Genomic DNA, 24,192 nt, shown 5'->3' on the forward strand with positions numbered 1-24,192 from the left:
TTTTCGATATCGATTTCAATACAGCATCGAAATTTAGTTCTTGGCGTTTGCGCCAGTTGTAAGTAAAAAAGACCCCTAGAATCTTAATCGGTTTATTAACTTTCTCTATATCGATATACGGAGGGTTGTCGTAATTGCTCCCCAACCATTAAGCTTCGGTTTTCTCCGCATTCAGTTTCAGACCTGAGCAGGTTCCAAAGCCGTCTAGAACTTTAGAAAGGCGTTGAAAGGGCTTGATTCCTTGTAAGAATGTAGTTAAGTCATCAGCAAAAGCTGCTAATTTTATTTCTTTTATTTTCAACCATAATTCCTCTTATATTCTTATCGCATCGAATTTTAATAAGCAATATCTCCAGAGCCACGGTAAAAAGATAGGCTGACAGCGGGTCACCTTGTCTAACACCCCTGCGTGCTTCAAACATATGTGTCGCAAAGCCGTTGTTGATGACACAGCTTGAGATGTTGAAATAAAGTGTAGAAACCCATTTAATGAAGGACTCACCAAAGTTAAACGATTTCAAGGCTTTAAACAAAAAAGGCCAACTTAATGAATCGAAAGCTTTTTCGAAGTCTAAAGCAACCATTAGTCCGGGTAGCTGTTTGATTTTCGTGTATTCCATAATATCGTCAATTGTCCGAACGGCATCGAATATAGTTCTTCCTTTGACATAAGCATACTGATCGGGATGTATGATCTCTGGTAAAACTTTTTCTAAGCGCAAGGCGAGTGCTTTCGAGGCAATTTTAACATCAACATTTAAAAGAGAAATAATAATAATAATAATAATAATAATAATAATAATAATAATAAAAAAAGGAGTCTCTATTGCTCTTTCTCCTTAACAATAGAGTGTTTCTGCCGACGAACTATCGGCTGATAATGCAGATGAAGTGTTCAACATGACACGAGCATGAGACAAAGAAAAATTCTGAGTCCCCGATGGGAATCGAACCCATGGCCTCCCAGATACCGGTTGGGCGCTCTCACCAACTGAGCTACGGGAGACTCGTTGTGAGGCAGATAGTTGCCCCGCGGTCATGTGATGTTCTTAAAACAAATATTAGCCCGAGAAGCGAAGCTTTCAGGGCCAATATGCTAATTTTAAGAACATCAAATTTCCAAGGGGCAACCATCAGACCGATATAGTTCCGACACAAAACATTCAATCGTTTTTATTGTTCACCAATAAATTTTCTTCTGCGCGCCCATTCAAAAATGAGAATCTTGAACTATTGATTTTTTTCTGTCTATAGGCCCGCTTGTTTACAAAAAAAATTCATGGACGAGTACTAGCGATCAGGGCATTTTTCCCGGACCGGCAGTATGGGGCTGATAGTGTCCTCCGCGGACGAACACTATCGCTTTAACGAGAACAATTTAAACCAATCAGAATGGGAGAAAATTTAGTGGTAGACTATAGAGCTCACTAGTCGAAGTGCCTGAAGTTGGCAGGCTAGTGTGAGAGGCGGGGGGGGGGGGGGGGGAGTGGGAGTGCATGGTTGGATATGGGAGGCGGAAGAATAGTTTGCGGGAAACGATTTACAAGCTTTTCTCGTGTTCTCCCAACATTCCGCGCTGGGGTTTTTTGCGCCGGTATATGGCGCAGTTTTTTACGTAGCAAAGGAAAATTTCGGAAAACATAAGAAATTTTAGCCCCTTTTCCGAAACCAAAATTCAGCAAGTTGCGAAATGTTAACTGGAGCATTGATTTGGAGCGAAATTTTCCACACATTGTACAAACCGCGGTTTCAAGTAAATGGCGGTCTTGATCACGCGTGCGCGCGACTGCGTTGCGCGCTGATTTTCTATCGATAAATTGGATGTAAAATTTTCAAGATTCTGAAACAAATCAACCACATAAAATGTTCAAAATTTTGCAGTGAAGCCACTCGTCTCACGAATCGTGGTCCTTGTATAGCCTATAAGACGAATGTAGACCATGTAAAGACGTGGTCTTGGTCGTAATCAAACTCGAACGATAGTGTAACGCGATCGCCCCTAAGAACGACTGCGTGGGAGGCTACGAGAAGAGAGGACCTAATGACAAGTACAAGAGGGATTTTTAATTTTCCGGAAACCGAAAGGAATGTAAAATTGTGCTAAATTGTGTAATGTTTTGTAAGGGAAAAAGCACCAGGAGACGGGAACGAGGAATCGGTACATGTCGGAATTTGGCGGAAAAGGTATATGGAAGCCGAGTGAAAATTCTTCGACTCGTCCCAGGCTTTTCCGCCACAGTGAAAAAAAGAGGCTTATCCTGAGTCGGCAATACAACAGCGGTATGCGGTAAAACGCATGCGTACTGACAACCCAGAGGAAGGGATCACGAAAATTCCTCCTAAAATCACAACTTCGGAGCTGTGCGGAACTGTCATTTGTCGACAAAGTCTGAGGTTTCATTATGGCGACCTCACCGTACCACATAGCGTCTCTTCTGGACAAGGTAAGATGTGTTAAAGTTAGCTTTTTTACTGTCACTTTGGCCTGTGTTAGTGGACATGTGCGAGCAGGTAATTGCTCGCTCTTCTCGATCGATCAAAAGGCTTTGTGAAGTCTAAATCTACACCTAATGCAATCTTAATGCAACTTTCAGTTTTTCTTTAGCAGGAGTTGTTGTTTTAGTCTGATTGTTAATCACTTTGATGGACGCCTCCGGATTAAACTGTGCATGAGCTCTTTTAAATGACTTGAAAAGCGGAGCTGTCAACAAATTTCAGAATTTTTCATGGTACACACGTGAAAATGTGACCTGCCCACAGCTAGCATTACGAAGCTGCATGGTGTTTACTGTTAAATGACCTTGTTTTCCCTTTAACTGTGCTTAAACATCGTCCTGCAACTTTAAAAACGGTTAATTGTTATGACTTAGCTCTTTTCTCTTTCAACCTACCTGTGAGTATGTATGTACAATCATGTACCAGTACATGTACAAAAATCTTGGTTTGACTCTTCTTTGAGCTGCGACAAAGAGTTAAATGCCAGACAGTAGTAGAAAAATCTGTGCCCTGCAGGTGAATTTTTATTTAATTCTCCACTGCAAAATAAATTTCACCACAAATTGCATTTTGCAGTAAACTGTAATACCCCACAAGCAAGGAAGGGACCTAGGGCCATTCCTGTTTCCCCCCCCCCCCTAGCCTATAGATGAGATTTTCTGAAGGGGTTTTTTGAAATCATTTCTGAAGGGGTAGCCCTATTGGCGCTTTGATCTTTCGAATATTTCTGAAGGGGTTAGGGAAAAGTTGTTTTTTTTCTGAAGGGAATTCAATGATGTTTAGAAGATATCAGTTCTCAGATGTGATCTGTGTCTAATTTTTCTTTTAGGACATTAACACAGAACAAATCAAAGCTATTTGCCATGGTCTACATGCCTTGCATGCTTACAGACCATTGAAGTAGTGTCATGAATGTTAAATTCTTTTTTTTTTTTTGCAGATGACATCAAGTGATAAGGATTTTAGGTTCATGGCAACAAATGATCTGATGGCAGAACTGCAGAAAGACTCAATTAAACTGGATGACGACAGTGAGAGGAAGGTCAGCGTGCACAATAATTATAGTCTGATAATCATCCTTAGTCCTTTCACATACATGTACCTAAGTGCGAAATTTAAAATTCACAAATTTCATTTTGTGAAGTAACTGAAGTTAACTAAGACAAAATAAATGTAAGTACCTGTCCAGATACATTGTCATTATCATCATCATCATCATCATCATCATCATCATCATCATCATCATCATCATCATCATCATCATCATCATTATCATCATCATTATCCATCCATCCATCCTTGTAACGTTGTGGGACACACAAGGCCTTATTATGGTGTTAACCATTCTGTTTATTTACAGGTTGTTCAGATGCTTTTAAAGTTACTAGAGGACAAGAATGGTGAAGTACAGAACCTTGCTGTCAAATGGTGATTATTTTTTTCCTATTTTCCTACCCATTGTCTTTTAGCAGATTGATGTTTCCCTTTTCTTCCCTCTCCCTTCTCCGGTTGATCCGTTTTTGCCTTCCTCCATCCTTCCCTCCTCCCTCTCTTTCTTTCTTTCCTTACAGTCAGTTGCATACAGTGCACTTATATACATGTACAGTATGGATACTATGATAATAATGTCTTTGTTTCTGTCAACGCTTTAGCCTTGGCCCCTTGGTTAGTAAAGTCAAAGAGCATCATGTGGAGACCATAGTGGATTCTCTGTGTTCAAACATGCTTTCCGATAATGAGCAGCTACGAGACATTTCAAGTATTGGTGAGTAATTCACAGAACACAGCATGCATACCAGTAGGCATACCAGGGTCGTCATTAAGGGCCATGACCTGTTACGTGTTACAGCTGAGTTCACTTGATGTTAGAGGTGAAGATGTCAGTTGTTGTCAGTTACAGCTGTACATGTACATCACACTTGCATACAGAGCAAAATGCTATGGGTGATAACTTCAACAGCACTGTTAGTAGAGGGAAATGGTATCAGCTGCTTAGAAACTTAATGACAGTCTGGACAGCATTCAATTATTACGGTGTACTAGTAGTTAATATTTTGTTTTTGTTTGTAATTAAAATTAATTTGTTTGATTTTGATATTCTTTTGTTTTACGGTACAGTAATATTGAGATTACAGTGTAGGAGGAATCAAACTGAAAAAATCAAACTCACTGGTTTAAATAACAAAACCTTAGAATCAGAAGAGCCAAAAAATTTACCTACAATGTATTTAAGGGCGAATGCACTCTGCTACTTGATAGTGCACACTGGCCAGTGTGATTTGAAAAATTGTAAGTTAACATTCTGGTAATCGCATGCATCTCTTTGCATTCTTGGTTGCACATTGAATTATACATAATTTTCCTTTATGTTGTACTTGTCATTGCAGGTTTAAAAACAGTCATTGGTGAGTTACCTCCTGCGTCCTCTTCATTGGCTGCCAACATCTGCCGCAGAATAACTGGTCGACTAACAAATGCCATTTCCAAGGTGGGTGCTGTTAAAGAAAATTAGTGTTTTAGGGATTCGAGCTGTTGTGCTGAGCAGCCTGCATGTGAATGTACAAATGTAGCTCTTACAGACTTACACTATATGTACATTTCTCGCATTAAATATTGTTGGCTAAACATTGTTGATGATTGCGTTCTTGATAAGACTAAAGCATGTAAGACCCCTTGTCCCTCCAGGGTGAGACACTACTAAGTCCTATGCTTTGACTGAAAAAAACAGCAGTTTGAGTATAAAGAAAACAGCATTGTATAATAGCCGTGAGAGCTGCTTAATTATTAATTTTTCTTGGATGTTATTTACTTCATGTTAGAGTACTGATGTGTCTGTTCAGCTGGAAGCTTTGGATATTCTTGGAGATCTTCTGAGCAGGTTTGGAGGTAAGGAAATGAAAATAAAGTTTATAGAAATGCAACCTTCACACAATGTCGAACTAAGAGAATACAATGTTTTCAAAGAGCGGGCAACTGCTGGAGTTTCGTCAGCTACTTGATCTTACTGTATATTGCCAGTTACTCTGGTCATAGCAGTCAGCTCACATGAAACAATCTCAGCATTGGCACAGCTGCCTACTCTTCCAGTTGCTTTAGATGCGTACTTCTTAACATTTTGATACCCTAAAAATAGCAGATACATCCTGTATGAAATGAATGCAATGAAGTAATAGTAATATACTTCTTGGTTATAATGGCTTCACTGGCATCTTTACTGTTTGTGGTACTATGCAAGGTAACCTCTTGGTTTCCTTACAAGTACATAATAATACATACAGTGTATACATCATACCTCTGACTTGTTCTTTATAAAAAATCATTTTAATTTTGTATTTTTTCAGGTCTCTTGGTATCATATCACCAGTCCATCCAGCAGGCTTTGTTGCCCCAACTAACAAGTGCCAGGCTAGCTGTCAGAAAGAGAACGATCATTGCACTTGGTATGGAAACTTTTATTACATGTACCATTGAAGACATTCAATTTGCATACATTGATTATTAATCAAACCCTTTTTGTTTAATTGTAGGTCATCTTGTACTTAGTGCCAACAGCAGTTTGTTTGTTGAATTAATGGATCACTTGTTGGCTGAGCTGAAGCAGAATGCCTCACATTCCACCACTAGGACTTTTATCCAATGTATAGGAGCAATATGGTAGGATATGTACATGTACACTGTACTCTGGCTGGCATTTCTGGCAATACACAGTACATGTAAAATAGAAAATGCATAATTTGTTAGTCAAAAGGGACTCATCAAAAAATTGATCTTATTTTAACTATTTGCAGAATACAATGCATACACATTGTACATTATTGTGATTAAATTTTTGTCTTGTTTTAAAAATTGTGACCTTCCACAGTAAAACATGTCTAATCGAACATTTCAATTTCGGCCAAACCGGGTTTCTAACCCCCGCAAACCAGGTTTGCAAAGGGTTTGAAAAGGGTTTGCGAAGGGTTGAAAAGGGTTTGCAAGGGGTTTGAAACCCTCTCAAACCTGGTTTTTAGGATAAGACATGTTTTCCTATATTTATATGGAGGGTCACAATTCTTAAACTGGACTTTGTGATCAAGGGCTGCGTAATTGGGAAACCCAGTGAAATCCCAGGAAATGTACAGAGGTCATCATCATCATCATCATCATCATCACTTTATTTACCCTTGGGTTTATGAGGTTGATTGATCGTGTGAGGTTGATTAGGCCTCTGCAATAAGGTATCCTTATTATTGTCAAGATAAGGTACACACGTCTGTACGGCATGTACTAAAACCCGAAACAACGTAACGAAACCACCGAAACAACCGAAACTCCGAAACGAGCGAAACGAAACAAAATCTCCGAAAAAAAAAAAATTTTTTTTCTTTTTTTTCTTTTTCTCTTTTTTTTTTTTTTTTTTTTTTTTTTTTTTTTTTTTTTTTTGGTTTTTTTTTTTTGTTTTTTTTTTGCATCTGTACATGTACAGTCTGTATACTTACTGTATTTGAACCTACACATACCTTCCCACATAGAAAAGACAACTATACCCCAGGGCAACAACAATGTATCTCATGTGCATTTGGATATTTCTTGTTGTATAGCTGGAGGAAAAAAACAAACAAACAAATATTTTCACTCTTTCTAGAGCCACTATGTTCTAATTATTGTACATGTATCTTGCATTTCAGTCGTCAAGCAGGCCACAGAGTTGGCGAACATTTAGAAAGGATCATACCTATGATAGTACAGTATTCCAAAGTTGAGAATGATGATGAACTGAGGGAATACTGCATTCAGGTTAGATTAATACGTACAGTAAAATGTTACACTGTAATGTTTCATTTCTTGACAGCTTGTGAGAATGTTAACTAAAGGTTCTACCACAGAACAGGAACTGATTAATACACTGTTATGTTAGTAAGGGCAAAGTTTCACTTCAGATTTTCTGTACTCCCCACGATATACATGTACAGTGTACACGGTCAGTAACAACAATTTTTTCCCAATAGTGTTACTTTAAGGTACATGTAATCTAATAATACATGTAGCTAGGTAAAGCTATTATTTGCTATTGTGAATAACATTATTGAGAAAGATATTTAACAGTCAGTGAGACAGGCTTTTCTGTAACAATATACATATGTAAACAAACAAAGCCGGAACGAACAATGTAATGAACAAAATAATAATGAGTTAGCAAATCTGAGTAGCTTGACTCTGACTGGCTAAAAACTTTCCTTTACTAGACATATTCGGCCATTTCTTTCCAATAATACAATGTACAGTAGAACCCCGGTAACTCGAACTCGGATAACTCAAACAACCCCGCTAACTCGAACTAACTTCCATTTCCCTTGGATTTGAACTCACTTTTACAGCAAGGCGCCCAAATGTGTGACCACTTTTAATTTATTCACATTCTTTCGTGTAGATTTAATCCAATCAAAAGCCGTGGATCGCTGGCAGTTGACTTCTGATTGGATTAAATCTGCACGAAAGAATGTGAATAAATTAAAAGTGGTCACACATTTGGGCGCCTTGCTGTAAGTCATTTTTACTTGGTTAACTCGAACTCGGATAACTCGAAAACCCCGCTAACTCGAACTAAATTTCGTTTCCCTTGATCAAAATTTGGGTCAAATTTACCCCAATAACTCGAATTCCGGTTCTTGCTACTCGCCAGGGTTGGCCATTGATTAGAGCAACAAAACAGATCACCTATTTGACAGCCTTTTTCCACTCTTATCCTAACAATTTATGATTGTATTAGAGTTTCTGACAAGATAAGTTTAATTTGCACTGTGCTGTATACTGAGGTGCTGAAAAATCAGTAAGCTATCAATTATTAACTTGGCAAATTAAATATTCAATCTACCCCGATAACTCGAAACCCCGCTAACTCGGACGGTTTTTCGTTTCCCTTCAGAGTTCGAGTTACCGGGGTTCTACTGTATTATTGTTTGGTTTGTTCTTTTGCAGGCATTTGAGTCGTTTGTGTGCAGATGTCCTAAGGAAGTTACTCCTTACATTCCAAAGGTGAGTGCAACAGAATAATAATTAATATAATAATTGTAAGTACATAATTTAAAATTATAATAATTATAATAATATAATTTAGTTTGTATGTGCGTACTCTTCTTGTCATGAAGTGAAAGAAATTAACATTCCTAACAGAACCAAGGTTTCAATCTACTGTAATTTTAAATAAAACAATAGGTAGAATGTACATAAACATGTACAAGCTTTAACACACACAGAGTATTTTTCAGAATTTTAGAACAAAGGCAGTATGTAGAACAATTGTGATTCAAAAGAATTTCCCAAGGCTTAGTTCTGTTTTCCTTTTCTTTTTTGTTTGGCAAAATTGCTTAACCAAAACTGTACCACACATGCCCATCAAGATTGTTAACTGGACATTTGGACATTACGTTTTCACGCCGGTTTAAATGTGTACCTCTATTTTTAGGTTATTAATTATTCTTATATTCTTTATTTTTTATTTTTTTTTTTTTTTTTTCCGACAATTTTTTTTTTTTTTGGGGGGGGAGAAGAAAAAAAAAAAAAAAAAAAAAAGGAGTTTAGGATGGCTGATAAATTGGTAGTTTTCATGCCTATGCACTAAGATGTAAAATTGTTAAAAAAAAACATTTGAATGGCTGAGTCAGGCTCCATTGTCAAGCTTGACTTGGTGGTTGAATATGCAAAACCTGTACTATTCTTAGCTTGTACAATATTTTATGTTTGTTTGCGTTTCCACTTGTAACAGCTGTGTTATTGACTCACAGATTACAGAGCTTTGCCTTGATTTTATTTGCTATGATCCAAACTACAACTACGGAAGTGATGATGAAGATGAATTCATGGAAACAGACATGGAAGAAGATGAAGAAGAGTTAGTAAAAAAAGTAGATCATTCTCTCTGTCTTTAACTCTCTTTCTATGAAGCCTGTGAGCAGGCTCTCTATTTGGTGACAACAACAGATCTTTCATGCCTTCAGCGCTCGTGTTGCCTCCGAAGAGAAAGCCTGCTCGCAAGCTTTTTTCTATCTCAAAAATGTAATTTGGTGCTTTGCACATGTTCTGCTCAAGTTTTAAAGTAACTTTGAGGTCACTGAGCATTGCACCTGACTGTAAATTTTAAAGTCCAGTTTACCAGGCTAGGAATAAAAATAAATGTAAAGAGTGGACATCTGGAAAAAAATGTGTGTTACCGGTACTTTAATTAATTTGTACACATACAATGTGTGCCACCCTTTTGGCAGGGAAATTCCCAAACACCCAGCAACATGTCAGTGGGAGGAATATAGGGAGGGAAAAACTATAACAAAAACCATTGAGGTTCATGTAAAGAGTCCATAATACTGTGGCATACAATAACACACTGATGTACAGCTCTGACTAGAGTGCACATGACTTTACAAATGTCCACTGATCAATGGTGATCAAGACCTGTAATTGATGTCTGTAAATTGTTATAAAGGAGATTGCATTTAACTGCATTTAAATTGTTCTTGAAGTACACTGTATACTCGTACATATCTGACTTAAATCTATAACTTTATTCAGGGAGGAAGATGATGATTACAGTGATGATGATGACATGAGCTGGAAGGTATGGAGACCAATTATACACACTAGTTGGCTAATGATTATGTTGTGGGTGGTGCATATGTTGCAGTTAATTTTTGATCTCAGTTAATTTTTTTTAACTAGTTAGTTTTTTTTCTAACTAGTTTTTTTTATATACTAGGTTAATAAGTAGAAAAAGCAATACACCTCCCCTCCCCTCCCCATCTTTACTAACACCCCTCCCCCCTACTATCTGCTATTAACATTATCCCCCTCCCCTAAGTACTATCATCTATTTTTTTTTTCTTTTTACTAACCTGCACTGGATTTGAACTCTGAACCTCTGAATTTGCTGTCCAACCCCTTACCACTTTGCCATGTAGGAAATGTTGGATGAACCACTATTTTTTAAAAATATATGACTCCAACCCATACCCTAACCCTAACCCTAACCCTATTATTTACCTAGTATAAAAAATTAACTAGTTACAAAAAAGCTAACTAGGTAAAATTTAAAATTAACTGAGATAAAAAATTAACTGCAACACATACATGTACAGTACTGTGCACGTATCTGATATCCTGAGATTTATACATATAAGCCTGCCCTCTGTTCTTTTGTAGGACATGTATTTTTGGGCAAAACCTCTTGAATTTTCTCGCAGTCTGTCTCTCCACCCAGGTGCATGCATGTGTAAGTGGTCATTTTGTTTGGGCAACCTGACAGCAAGAAATGAAGTGAATGGACACTGAATAATAAGAGGACAAATTATATTTCCAAATTTCTGGACAATAGATCATAATGTACACTTATAGGTGTCCAGGATTGAATGTCTTCGAAATTTCACGACTTTGTCAGTTTTTGCAAATTTTTTCATAAGTTCCACAGCTTTGTTGAGGCCCCTCGTTGAACCTCTTTTTCGTAATTTTTTTTTAATTTTGTAATTTTCACAGTCTTCACAAAAAATTGGCTAAATTTCATGAAATTTGTAATTTGCGTCGATGCGTTCAATCCTGGACATTACTTTATGTATTGAGTATCTGTTAATAACAAATATAATTATTTGTTTAGCATCATTCATGTTTTCTTGTGCTCCAGAGATGAGCACTGACCAAATGAGTCCTTTAAAGCTGATTTCCAGTCCGTACTGCGCAGACTCGGGGTTTGTTTACGTTTTTGTTTTGAATTCGTTGAAACGTTACACTTCGGTGACAGCATACATGAAGTTTTTTAGTCCGCCATTACAGTTCGCTTCGTTCAAGAACTTCCGATGAGCTGAAACGTCGGTTTGAAATAGCGCCAAGGTTCTTCTACTTGTTATTATTTGTTCTGCAAGGATATCTGGCGTTAATAATGAAGAAACAGATAAGTTTGTCACATAATTTTTAGTTTTGCTTTGTTTGTGAGGCTCACATAAACATTGCAGCCGAGATTGCGCAGTACGGACTGGAATTCATCTTTAAGTTGCTCATGTAACTTACTGATGCCCTGTGTTTTAGGTTCGCAGGTCTGCAGCCAAGTGCTTGTCGGCTGTGTTAGGATCAAGACCAGAACTTCTTACTGAGTTTTACAAAACAGTTTCTCCTGCGCTAATTGCTAGATTTAAAGGTACAGTATGACAGGAAATCAATGCCGTAACTCCATGTTGGTTTTGAGAACTTCCCACAATTTGATTTCAACAACTCTGTTGATGCTTAATCAAGTTTTAATATTTGAGGTGATATGGTTACCGTAATGATTCGATTTAGCGCCCTCCTTCAAATAAGCGCCCCCTTCCGAATAAACGCCCCTCTTCGAATGTGTTTTTGTAAATAAGCGCCCCTATTCCAATAAGCGCCCCCATTCTAATTAGCGCCCCCGTTCTCATAAGCACCCCTATTCTAATAAGTGCCCTTATTGTAGATAACTGCCCATACCGAAGTCATTGACGTCAACTAGATAAACTCCTGACCGTTCGCCGTACAGTTCATGTATATATTTACTGCTAAAATGAACAATTCTTTAAAAAGTAACTGAACTTCAAACAATTTCTAACTGTTAAAGTTTCTGTTATTGTTAGATACATTTGGTTGTTTCTCAAGAAATTAAATAAGCGCCCTGTCCTGAATAAGCGCCCTGTCTCGAATAAGCGCCCTCCCTCGAGGTGCCAAAAGTAAATAAGCGCCCCGGGCGCTAAATCGAATCATTACGGTAACCTAGACACTGTGTATAGAGACAAAAGTCATGCTAATCTTCATGCATGTGTCAGGAAAAGTTACCGTAAAAACTCGTGTATAAGCCGCACTCGTAGATAAGCCGCACCCCCAAATTTAAAGCATGATTTTGAGAAAAAAATAAAACCTGGCAGAAAAATGTCCAGTTGATTGTGAAAAAATGCTGGATTATGAGGAAATTTCAACAATCAATAAAAGCTAAAGTTGATTCCTTGAGCCTTTCCGATCGATGTGCAGGATGTACTATAAACACATAAACGGAAAACATTTCAGTCTTACCCAGAATATTAGAACTTTATAGAATAAACATCATTTCTGCCAAAAAAGTGCGGCTTATACACGAGTTTTTACGGTAATAACACATGAACATGTATTGGATTTTAAAGCACTTTTAGAGAGTCTACTTTTGATTCTCACAGTCACTGAAAGTGTTCAGTGTATATGGCTAAAATACTAACAGTAATTACAGTCCTGTAATTAACAATAATTATTTAGTCACTCATTGACATTGTATGTACATGTAGGTTGTATGCCTTATGATAAAATAATGTATTTCATTGATCATCTTAAGGTTATTTCAATAGAGATGGACATTTTTATTTCCATGTATCAAACATTAAATATTTGGCATTAATTTTTCTCTGTTAGAGAGGGAAGAGAATGTTAAGGCTGATATATTTGCGGCATATATCACCCTCCTGCGGCAAACCAGACCTGTGGCCAGTCAGACACTTGATGCTGATGCTATGGAGGATGACTCTGGGTAAGGTGCAATCATTCATGATTATGTATGTAGAACAGATCAAAATTGTTTTAACGAATGTACATGTAAATATTTAACAATTATTCCATGAGCCCGTGTTAGATATGAGGTGGCCGAGTTGGCTATAACGACTCGTATCCAACAAGGGCGGATGGAATAATTGTTTTATTAAATTCTTCTCAAGTTAAAATCGACTGGACATTTCATTTTGATGTAAACGAAGTGTTAGTGCGAGGAGGCGCAAATTTTGGCGCGGTGTTCACTTCTTGAGTTGAATGAAACATACATGTACGAGGAAGCGAGCGAGAGAGTTTTCTTCCCAAGATTTTCCTCGAACAATCTCCTCTAAGTCGTCTAAATATCCTGGAAGATTATGAAAGTTAAGATAAGAGAAGATCCAAAGTAAAGCTGAACACAAGTGCAGTCGAACGAGCAAGTTACATTGTACTTCTTTACGGCTCCACGGCCATCAAGACAGCATTTGAAGCGAAATTGAGCTAAGTGGAAAGGTTAGAAGTATAAAAGGACAAAAAAAGATGAAAGGTAACAAACTTTACTGAAGTGCTGAGCCTAGTATCATGACGACCGAATACTGTTCAATTTGCCGTTCTTTCGTTGTTCGCTTTTCACTTTATTCACCACTCTTTTGTGATTTAAAAGTATTTTAATTAAACTTTTTGCATCTATCCTTTTGTTTTTGCGTAGTTAAATGGCATTTCAGCTGTGGTTTTTGCAGGCACCGCTAATTATTTCTTGTTCATAAAGTTCGCCAATTGCTGTTTAAAACCATGTTTTTGATGGAACTGCGCCCCGCAGAAAAAATTTATGCTGAGCGGCACTGCCGCACTCACCCATATAAGGTCACATAGGTATACGAGCGATAACCGGGATTCAGTAAACCAATCAGAAAGCTAGAAATGCAATATCCGAGGTTGAAATTAATTTAAAAAATAGACAATCAAACAAAATAGTATCAGTTGTTGTAAGTTGTTTATGCTTGAAAGCCACTCAAAGGTGCAAATTTTAAATATTTTAATGCACTCTTTGGGTTTAACATGAAAGGCAAAAAATTGTTGCAATGTGAAGTACACAAATGATTGTACATTTGTTAAGCATAATTTTGATGCAACAAATTGTTTCAGGATTTTCTTTTCCTTGAAAAACCCAATGCACCTACTGCACATGCAGTGAGAAAAATTGCAGTGGATGGACTGTTCAGTGCCAAGTGTTTCATTGGAAATCTTAACAGTGCAATCTTGTTGTTAAGAGCTTGTCCTTGCAGCTGTACATGTCGACGGTATTACTGTGCCAGGGACTGCAGAGCTGGAGGTGCTAGGGGAGCTTAGCCCCCCCCCCCCCTCCAATATTTCTGAAAGCAGATCAAAAAGCCGTTGATTATCCTGTGTACACATAAATTGTAACCAGCATGTGCAAGGTTACCAAAATGGTTGTAAATTAAGCCCTAGTGCATATGAATCTCACTGGGTCTTTGTTATGTGTGTTCTTTTTTTAGCCCTGTGAATCTCTTGACCAGCCAGATACAGTCCATTGTCAGAGCTCTACACAAACAACTTAGGGAGAAAAGTGTCAAAACAAGACAGGCAAGTGTAGTTTTTAGCTTAGTGCTCATGATTGTACACAAGTATTTGCAGTCAAACCCCTTGCAAGTCGTCAGGATAACAAGTTATTAATTCATAAAGGTTTGGAGCAGGTGGGCATCAGGGTTTGTGCTCCTGCACAAAGTATCAGTAAGACTCGAGTGCACTCTTTGGTAAACTGATTAGTCAGTTCAGCTGTTAAATCAGCCAGGCCAAGTTGTGTTCACAGCCTGTCATTTTGCCCTGTGGCTGGCCCTTAATGATACCCCAGTGTTGAATCTCTGCTAATGGACACCTCCCATAATTATCATATCATAGGCAGACAATTCCTGAAAGCAGCCACTTTGTCAACTTTAAATGAGGCAGCATGGCCGAGTGGTTACAGCGCCGGACTTGAAATCTGGAGATCCCGGGTTCAAGTCCCGGTGTGACCACTATCTGGATTTGTTCACGGTCGTCCCGAGTTCAAATCCTCGGTCATGCTGGTCTGCCTCCTGCCAGTTGGGATTTTTAACCATGTTATGTTTATTTAATGATATTATATTTGTTCAGTATTTGTTTCATATACACGTCCCCACAAGCTTCTAGCTTTAAACACAAACCGTGTATAAATAAAGTTGCTTTACCCTTACCTTTACCTTTACAACACACCACATGCTTTCCAAAATATTAATTTTACTGATGCCCATACATTAGTTTTTCCTTTTTCATTATTTTTGAACTTAACCAGCTTTCTGCAAATTTCAGGGATGCTTCCATTTGCTGCTAGAGCTTGTTGCTGTTTTACCTGGAGCCTTGTCTGACCACATAAGTGCTATTGTCCCTGGGATACAGTTCTCTCTGGGGTAAGAGGCTGCTGAGTCAAAAAAAAGTTCATTTCAAGAGTGTGAACGTTTGGTTGAGGGTATATCTAGTCCAGAAAAGACCTCTTATTGATGACTGATGTTTTAACAACATGGGCACTAGTCATGTTCAAAGTCAAGTCACTTGACTCTGGAGATGACTTTGACACAGGTTGTCAAAGCATCAGTCCCTTTCAACAGTTCGTCTTAGATTGAACTACTCTCACCCAGATGATCACAGTGTATGGACAACTGATACTCATGTGATCAAACCATTACTAATTATTGTGTTCACTGTTGCACTGAAACACTGCTTTATTTAACAATTAGACTACGAGCCCAAGTTTTCCAGAGCAAAAGTCAACTCGGCGCGCCCGTTGACATCGCCAAGAACGAGGGCAGTCTAATTGTTTTAGTAGCCAAGGATGCAGTCCAAAACCACATATTGTGCACTTGAAGACAAAAACAAGAAAATTACCGCAAAGAGCACGCGGCGCCGACTGTTTTCTACGGCGATAGAAATCAGTGGGAGAACCAATCAGACGCGGATGCAATAGAACACAGCTGAGTTTCTACTAATAATTATTATTTGTCGTTGTGAGTGTTGTGATATTTAAGCTAAATGCAAAACCCTTTCTTTGATTTTCTGCTTAGTCTTGGTCTTAGTTCAGTGTTAGTTTAAGGCTCAAAATATTACAAAAATGAGAGTCACTGTTGCTTGACAATGACTTTGTGCAAATCAAAGTACAGTGACACTGTGATAAACTTGCTCACTTACTCATGTATAGCTCAGTGTACAAAAGTACAGTTTTATGCTCAACCGGTTTAACTCCTGTTGAGAAACTTTTCTTTTTCAAGTAGCTTACACCATTGACTGAACTGCACCGCACTTTCTTTCTAAGGAATTGTATTATTAAAAACCTCTTTGTCACACAGTTTAATTTGTTTTTCCATTCTAGAGACAAGAGCTCTACATCAAATATGAAGATTGACACTCTTGCATTTCTTGGCTGCATCTTAGCTCAACATCCACCCAAGGTCTTCCATCCACACATTCACGTACTTGTTCCTGTAAGTATGAGATATCCACCATGTCTGTTTTGTTTCAAAGTCTATAAATGGGTATTTCACATGATTTACTTGATGTTCATTGCACCAAATTGGCCGAAAAATGTTTATTGCAAAGCTCTCCAATGAATTCGTTATATTAAACATCCAGGTGTCCATATTAAGCATGCTTTCAGAATAAAATATCTCTGACAAATGTTTTATCGTTAAAAGGCTAATTAAAGGCATTGTAATGTTTTAACTGTAGTTCAGTTTAAACTAAAGAAACCATACGTTTATATGAATAACTGTACATACAGAAGCTTTTTTTAGCAAATTTGGAAATCTTTAGATACCTTTGCACTCATAACTGCAGAAAAACACCTTGCATGCTCCTCAGGCCCTCCTATGGGGACAAAGTCAGGCCTTATAAAAATTTTGGACTCCCACTTTTTAAATCCTGGCTAAAAGCCTGGGTATAACCAAAGATATCTAAAATTATGTGGAAAAGAATTACAATTTTAAAATAACGGAACCTCTTTATAGCAAACATATCTGGCCAGTCTATTAACCTGTCATTATATTAAGGTTTTCCTTTACATGTGCTAAACATTTCTACATGTTCCCAAAGTAATGCATTGTTGATTATATTTAATTGTAGCCTGTAGTAGCAGCCGTTGGTGATCCATTCTATAAGATTACATCAGAAGCCTTGATGGTAACCCAGCAGCTGGTCAAGGTCATCAGACCTCATGGTATGGTGGTGTACATTACTGTACTTGATTAACATCTACTTAATATATACAGTACATCTGTGTAATAATAATAAAGATGGTAAATTTTAAGCTCGGTGATAAATAATGAAGATAAATTTTTCAACAATTAGCCATGTTCAAAACGAGCAGGGGACTGGGCACAAACATATTTTCTCTTCGGTACAAACATTCAATATCGATTGAATTGAAAAATGGGGCACGTCATCTGAAAGAGCATCCAAAAATTAGTAAATTCACCAAATTTGACGGTTATTGGTTTAAACCCAAAGGCATGGTATACTTAGTTTGGATTGGAGGGACAGGCGTCCTCCAATCCATACTAAGCTCTCTTATTTTAAAAGTGTACCATGCCTTTGCGTTTAAACCAATAACCATCAAATTCGGTAAATTTACTAATTTTTGGATGCTCTTTCAGATGATGTGCCCCATTTTCAATTCAATCGATATTGAATAAATTATTCGTATCAAGAAAAAATATGTTCGTACCCAGTCCCCTGCTCGTTTAGAACATGGCCAATGACACGAGCATGGGACAAAGAAAAATTCTGAGTCCCCGAGGGGAATCGAACCCATGGCCTTCCAGATACCGGTTGGGCACTCCGAACAACTGAGCTACGAGAGACTCGTGGTGAGCTGGGCCATTTACCAAGTTGATCAACTGGTTGACATGCTTGTGTCATTGTTAAAAAATTTATCTTCATTACAGTCAACTCTCGCCTTGCGGACACCCCGCTATTGCGGACACTCGCTTTTACGGACAAAATCCAGATCCCCGGCGAAAGAGGTTTGACTGGAAATGACTCCCGCTATTACGGACTCTCGCTACGACGGACAATAAACGACGCCCCGAGCGTGTCCGCTATAACGAGAGTTGACTGTATTTATCACTGAACTTAAAATTTACCAGATCTTTATTATTATTACACACTTGATGATTTCAACATTGCTGATCCTAGCAGTATGCAGGACGCGTGTCACATATCAACCAGGTAAATGGCCCAGCTCACCACAAGTCTCTCGTAGCTCAGTTGTTTGGAGCGACCAACCAGTATCTGGAAGGCCATGGGTTGGATTCCCGTCCGGGACTCAGAATTTTTCTTTGTCCCATGCTCGTGCAATTGTTGAAAAATTCATCTACATTATTTATCACCGAGCTTAAAATTTACTATCTTGATTATTATTACACAAAACGTCTTGATGATTTCAACATTGCTGATCCTAGTAGTATGCAGGACGCATGTCACATATCCTGAACCAGGTGAATAGCCCAGCTCACAACGAGTCTCTCGTAGCTCAGTTGATTAGAGTGCCCAACCAGTTCTGGAAGGCCATGGGTTTGATTCCAGTCGGGAACTCAGAATTTTTCTTTGTCCCATGCTCGTGTCATCGTTGAAAAATTCAACTTCAATATATACATCGTTGGTCATTGTCAAGAACCTACATAACACTAAAGCTGGTTTCCTTATGTATTACATGTAAACAGCGTGCAGTGCATGCAGAAGCGATGACATTTCCGGTTTACTGATGCAATAATTCTTTCTTCTTGAAATCCAAATAATGCTGTAGGGGTCCAGTCAAGCTCATTTGAGTTCAGACCGTACGTGAAAGATATCTACCAGTGTACCCTCACAAGACTAAAGGCGGCTGATATTGACCAGGAGGTCAAAGAGAGAGCCATATCTTGCATGTAAGTAGTTGTAAGTCAATAAGCAGATCTGACACCAAGGTACTAGATGATTTGAAAGTGACTTGCATAAGGTCAACTTTTAAAATTTCTCTATTTATTGAAAGTGCCAATTTATTTCATTATCATTTTCACAAATCGACCAACTATTTTCATGGTCTACACTCTTATAGACCACAGAAAATTAATGAAGCAAATAAAGGAATATTCAAAAACTCAAGTGCAACTGCAAGCCATCAGGCAACTGGTTTCACTGCAGTGTTTTGGAAAAATGAATTGAAAAGCAAAGTACATTTGTAGCCTTTTGAAACGTCAGCTGTCACCAACAACAGTTCTTTTCAGAAAGTTCTCAACTACTCTTACCTTTTTTTTTTATTTATTTTTTTTTTTAAAATTTTATTTTTTTTTTTTTTTTTTTTTTTTTTTTTTTTTTTTTTTTTTTTTATATTTTTTTTTTTTGGTCACACTATGTGAACTAATGACACTCGAGTTCAAACCATTAATTTTTTTATTATAATGTACCTATCATGTAAGTTCTGATGGTTCAAACTGTTTGTGTTGTAGGGGTCAGATCCTTTGCAGCCTTGGAGATGAACTTAGTCAGCAGCTGCCGCAGTGTCTTCCCATTTTCCTTGACAGACTGAGAAATGAGATAACAAGGCTGACCACTGTCAAGGCTTATTCACTTATAGCTGGGTATGTTTGCAAACAACTTCAGAAAAAAATAAAAACAGACTTGAATTGCAGCTTGCCCTTCGGACAAGCAGCTCTTAAATTTTGCTTGCCTGGGGCTGCTACATGCTTGTCTTAGATTTAGTCTTAGATGACTTGCCTGTGTCATTGTTGATTGGGCAAGTGAGTTTGAAAAGTGCCTTACCCCATTATAAAATCTACTTGTCTCGGACAACTGGACAGGACGGTTTCTAAGCCCTGGTCACGTACTAGAGTCAAAACTATGTCATGTAATATTACATTTATGTTGTATTTTGAAGAAGATTAACTAGTGATTCATGAGACATGCACGGAGAAGTGGCAATTTTTTTTTAAGTCCTGACTAAAAGCATATGGGCAACTTTCTTCGGCATTTGTTTGAAACACATGCATGTTTGATAGTGTCCCACATCTAAGCAACAGAAAAGTTATTTCCTTCATCAGTTTTTCTTTTCTATTTATTTCAGATCGCCTCTTAAAATTGACCTCACTCCAATACTGGTATGTTTAAAGCTAAACATTAAAATAATGTTACATGTAATGACAAGTTCTTTTCCCTGAACTAAAACATTAGACTGTCCACAGCCCTCTATTTTTTCGTGTTTTTTCGATTGATGAGCGCGCAGTGAGAACGGCGAAAGAACTGGACGCCAGCGCAAAACGGGCCCTCCTCCCCCCACGCGCTCGCGCTTCGTGCTCGCTTCTTTTGCTTTATTTGCGTTGAAAAATCGAGAGGCTGTGGACAGTCTACTAAAACATTCATCACATGCACTTTGCTGGTTGCTTCTAATTTTTTTAATTTTCATTCCAGGGTGACTCTATGCCAATTCTTGCATCATTTTTGCGCAAGAACCAAAGAGCACTTAAACTATCCACGTTGACAACCCTGAATGTTTTGGTTACAAACTACGGTAAGTGAAGATTTATGTGCACTGCACTTTATTTTCCTTACATGTCCAAGCTCTTCGTTTGTTTGTTTGTTGTTAACATTTTGTCAGTGTTTGTGTCACAGTGTTACATTCTCGTCCCCACAGCTTTTTCTGATGTCCGGTCTTCCCTATTTTAGGGTGGTAATCGCCCTATTTCATCTCTCTTACCCAGCGGCCCCCTGGCATGAGAAATGAAGGGCTCTGGGGACATAGGATTTTTGATATATTATTTGGTTGGCTGTTTGAAATAGAGAAATCTTGAACGGAAGTCAAAAACGCCATGACTCTCTCATGATCACTATGAACATTATATACAAACATCATGAATGCATACATGAAGACCGGAAGTCCTAGAATCTAGGACTGGAAATCCTATGTCTCTAGAGCCCTTTGTTTCTCTGCCAAGGCCTCGCCAACTAAGAGAAACGAAAAGGGCTATGCATGCGGACGAGAATGTAATAGTGTTATAGCTTTAGGTCACCAGCTGAAGATAATTTGCCAAATTGCAGAGTTTCCCACTTGAAAGTGAATTAAAGGGTAAAAACTGTGTATCCTGTTTTGTAAATAAACAAATGCTCTTTACCCTTACACATGTTAATGTTTGCTGTTGTCTGCCTCGTGCCCAGGTCACTTACTGACGCAGGAGAATATTGCAGGAGTGTTGACTGAGGTGCCGCCTCTAATCAGTGAAAGTGATCTCCATATTTCTCAGGTATATGCACTACTGGAGCATTGCCACTCATTACTTCGAATAGAACAGTGATGCCAGGCAGCTAAGTTTTACATAAAAATGCACTTTTCCTACCCCCCCACCCCCGCTTTACAAGAATAAGTTTCACTAGGCCTATCAAACTCAATAATTCATCAAGTTAAAACAAAGAAATTTGTGAAGGAGAAATTTCTGTTTACTGAATCTAATAGAATTCATCAAATATAATTTGTCCCTTTCGTTTCTGCTTTGTATTCATCTGCTTCCTTATTTCTCCTCTGGGAGAATAGGGCCTTTGATCCGTTCCCTCCACTCTACTCTGTCTTCCGCAACATTAACTGCCTTTGCCCAGGTGGCAAACCCCATCTTCCGCCTCTCCCCCTCTACCGTTCTCCTCCACGTTTCCTTCGGACGCCCCCTTCTTCTCCTTCCTTCGGGTGCCCATGTTAGCGCAATGCGCGGATGTTGCTGATGGCCCATGCTCAATTCATTCTATTCTGCTTTGTATTAGGCCTTTCTAACTGCCCAGAAGTATTTTGTTTCGGGTTCTATGATTTCTAGTTGAGCTAAACTTGATTTCTGTTCACAAAACCGTGATTTATTTTCTGCAGTTAGTTCCCAGTCCTATTCGGTTCCATTGATCGATCGATTGCGTGCAACAGAACCGGTTGACTGCCTCATGGCGTAAAGCGATGCCGTTATGATGGCATTGCTTAAACAGATGTCATTTATTTAACCACTTAACACGGAAGAGCAGTAAATAGGAGCACGTTAGAAAGTGTACGTGTATCGAAGATCGAATTGGAAATTGGTGTTTAATTTTTTGTGGAGAGAGGAAAACTGAAGAACCCGGAGAAAAACCCTCGGAGCAAGGACGAGAACCAACAACAAACCCAATGAATTAACACTTTATTTTGTGTTCAAGAGCAATGTTGTTACAGTGATCTTACACAACCATCTTGTTTTACTTTCACTCTTTCAGTTGTCCCTTACGTTGTTAACTTCTGTTGCAAAGATTCATAAAGACAGCATGGCACAGGTAAAGTGAGACCGTTGATTGTCCTGTTAACGTTGGTGGCAAACATGAACACTGAATAAGCACATACACTTATAACAGTGACGGACAACAGCAACAGGACGATATTTCAATATCTTAATTCATTTTTTTTTTCATTGACATCTGCTATGAAGGGCTTTTGCAAATAATATTAAAGTTTTGATGCTAACAAGCAGACTTCATAGTGGGTGCAGAAATCAGTGCAAAACAAATCAATTGTCTTTTCAAAGAACGGAACTACCAAAACAATTTTGCATTGAAGCTGTTACATTTAGGCTCTACTTTCCCTTCACAAGATAGTTCTGTTGTTTACTGATTCTTGATCTGTGTTCTCTAACCCTGAAATGTTAATCTGTTTACAGGCTTGCTCTTCAACTCTGCCTGCAATAATGGGCTTGATAAGATCGCCACTTTTGCAAGGTCAGAAAGAAACGTTTTTTTAGGGTTTTTTTTGTTTAATTTTGGTTTAACCCAGTGTCACTGTGTCTTTACCATTCGGGACGAGAGGGAACCTCTGCTCGCAACCGCTCGATCCATTGACCAGCCCCCGTCTTCAGTCTGAGACCAGTAAATCAAAAACGTATTGGTTTGAGTGTCTTAAAACCAAAACTAAAGTAATTACTCTGGCAAATCACAAAGGACACAATCCAGTGAACCAATCAAAACTCGAAGCAAATACATGTAGCTTGCACAAAGTGCGGGAAAACGTGCGCGAGCGAGTCACGATTGGTTTTGGTTTTGCTTCTGATTTGTTAAGAAAGTGGCGCGAGATTTTTAAGCCAATCACTAAGCGTAGTAATGCAAAACCAATGCAAACGCAATTTACTTTCGACACTCAGGTGAAAACCGCTCTATAAGCGGTGGTTTTGAACCTTACGCATGACAGATATAATTCAAAACGCTGTCCATTTACGAGACTGCTGGCGATATCCACTGACCTGTGGTTGGTTAAAAATTGCAGTTGACATTTTCGCTGCACTTGGTTGGAATCGTCACGTACGCATCAAAATCCAAGTCTGTTGTTTCTTTTCTTCGATAAACAACCAGACCATTCCAAAAAGCGTGGAAATTTGGAACATGAATCCAAATTGCGCTATTAATGTAGACTTAAGTGAGCGTGGTAGTTAGTTTGCATCCAGGATTATCCGTACAAGTACATGAGTCCTTTTCATGTGACTGCCTTGCTATTGACCGTAAAATTGAACCTTTCGACAGGGCTAAAAGGAGAGGGGGTGAAAGGGGGATAGGCGTGCCTAAGGCTGGATTTCCACTGACGCGTAATTTTTTACGTGCGTTAACGTGCGTGAAAAAAATTAGAGACAATGTATAAACGACTTCCGCACACGTTTACGCAAGACGTTCATACCTTGTCTCTAAAAATTTCCACGTACGTAAACGCACGTAAAAATTTACGCGTCAGTGCAAATCCACCTTAATAGAGCGTCCACGGAAATTAAGATCCTTGGTCATAGTTAGGTTTTTTTTGCTAAAAAGAGGCACTTGGCCCTGAATTTTGCTTCTGCTTGGGTTGTTGGCAATAGTCTTTTTCTACGATTCTAACTAACTACCGGACACTTTTTCCCTGAAAAACTTCTGCATCTTTGTGAAATTCTGTTCGCCGAAGCCAAGAAAGTATTACTGAACATCATAATGATATGGGAAAACCTCATTTGCATTTACTTTCAACTCACTTAATTAATATACACGACTACAAAAACTAGTTTCGTCAGAAGACGACGAAACTAGTTTTTGTAGTCGTGTATATTAATTGTGTTGAAAGTAAATGCAAATGAGGTTTTCCCATATCATTATGAACTT

At 38.4% G+C, this 24,192-nt stretch overlaps 1 protein-coding gene across 1 annotated transcript in view; it reads left to right on the forward strand.

The window, feature by feature from the left end:
• Positions 1-2,304: 2,304 nt before the first annotated feature.
• Positions 2,305-24,192, forward strand: part of LOC144666218 (cullin-associated NEDD8-dissociated protein 1-like) — a 37,311-nt gene continuing 15,423 nt past the window's right edge. Inside the window, exons 1-25 of the mRNA XM_078527614.1 lie at positions 2,305-2,444; positions 3,437-3,538; positions 3,857-3,924; positions 4,149-4,261; positions 4,884-4,984; positions 5,316-5,382; positions 5,838-5,936; positions 6,024-6,150; positions 7,164-7,272; positions 8,455-8,511; positions 9,261-9,367; positions 10,042-10,087; positions 11,545-11,653; positions 12,907-13,021; positions 14,535-14,622; positions 15,367-15,464; positions 16,421-16,532; positions 17,170-17,263; positions 18,851-18,971; positions 19,533-19,664; positions 20,147-20,180; positions 20,491-20,590; positions 21,235-21,320; positions 22,300-22,356; positions 22,737-22,794. Coding sequence (XP_078383740.1) covers positions 2,403-2,444; positions 3,437-3,538; positions 3,857-3,924; positions 4,149-4,261; positions 4,884-4,984; positions 5,316-5,382; positions 5,838-5,936; positions 6,024-6,150; positions 7,164-7,272; positions 8,455-8,511; positions 9,261-9,367; positions 10,042-10,087; positions 11,545-11,653; positions 12,907-13,021; positions 14,535-14,622; positions 15,367-15,464; positions 16,421-16,532; positions 17,170-17,263; positions 18,851-18,971; positions 19,533-19,664; positions 20,147-20,180; positions 20,491-20,590; positions 21,235-21,320; positions 22,300-22,356; positions 22,737-22,794 — 2,242 coding nt within the window. The 5' untranslated portion in view covers positions 2,305-2,402. The remainder of the gene's footprint in view (positions 2,445-3,436; positions 3,539-3,856; positions 3,925-4,148; positions 4,262-4,883; positions 4,985-5,315; positions 5,383-5,837; positions 5,937-6,023; positions 6,151-7,163; positions 7,273-8,454; positions 8,512-9,260; positions 9,368-10,041; positions 10,088-11,544; positions 11,654-12,906; positions 13,022-14,534; positions 14,623-15,366; positions 15,465-16,420; positions 16,533-17,169; positions 17,264-18,850; positions 18,972-19,532; positions 19,665-20,146; positions 20,181-20,490; positions 20,591-21,234; positions 21,321-22,299; positions 22,357-22,736; positions 22,795-24,192) is intronic.

The sequence above is a fragment of the Oculina patagonica genome, chromosome 9 (genome assembly GCF_052425735.1).
Source record: "Oculina patagonica isolate OP01 chromosome 9, crgOcupat, whole genome shotgun sequence".
NCBI lineage: Eukaryota > Metazoa > Cnidaria > Anthozoa > Scleractinia > Oculinidae > Oculina > Oculina patagonica.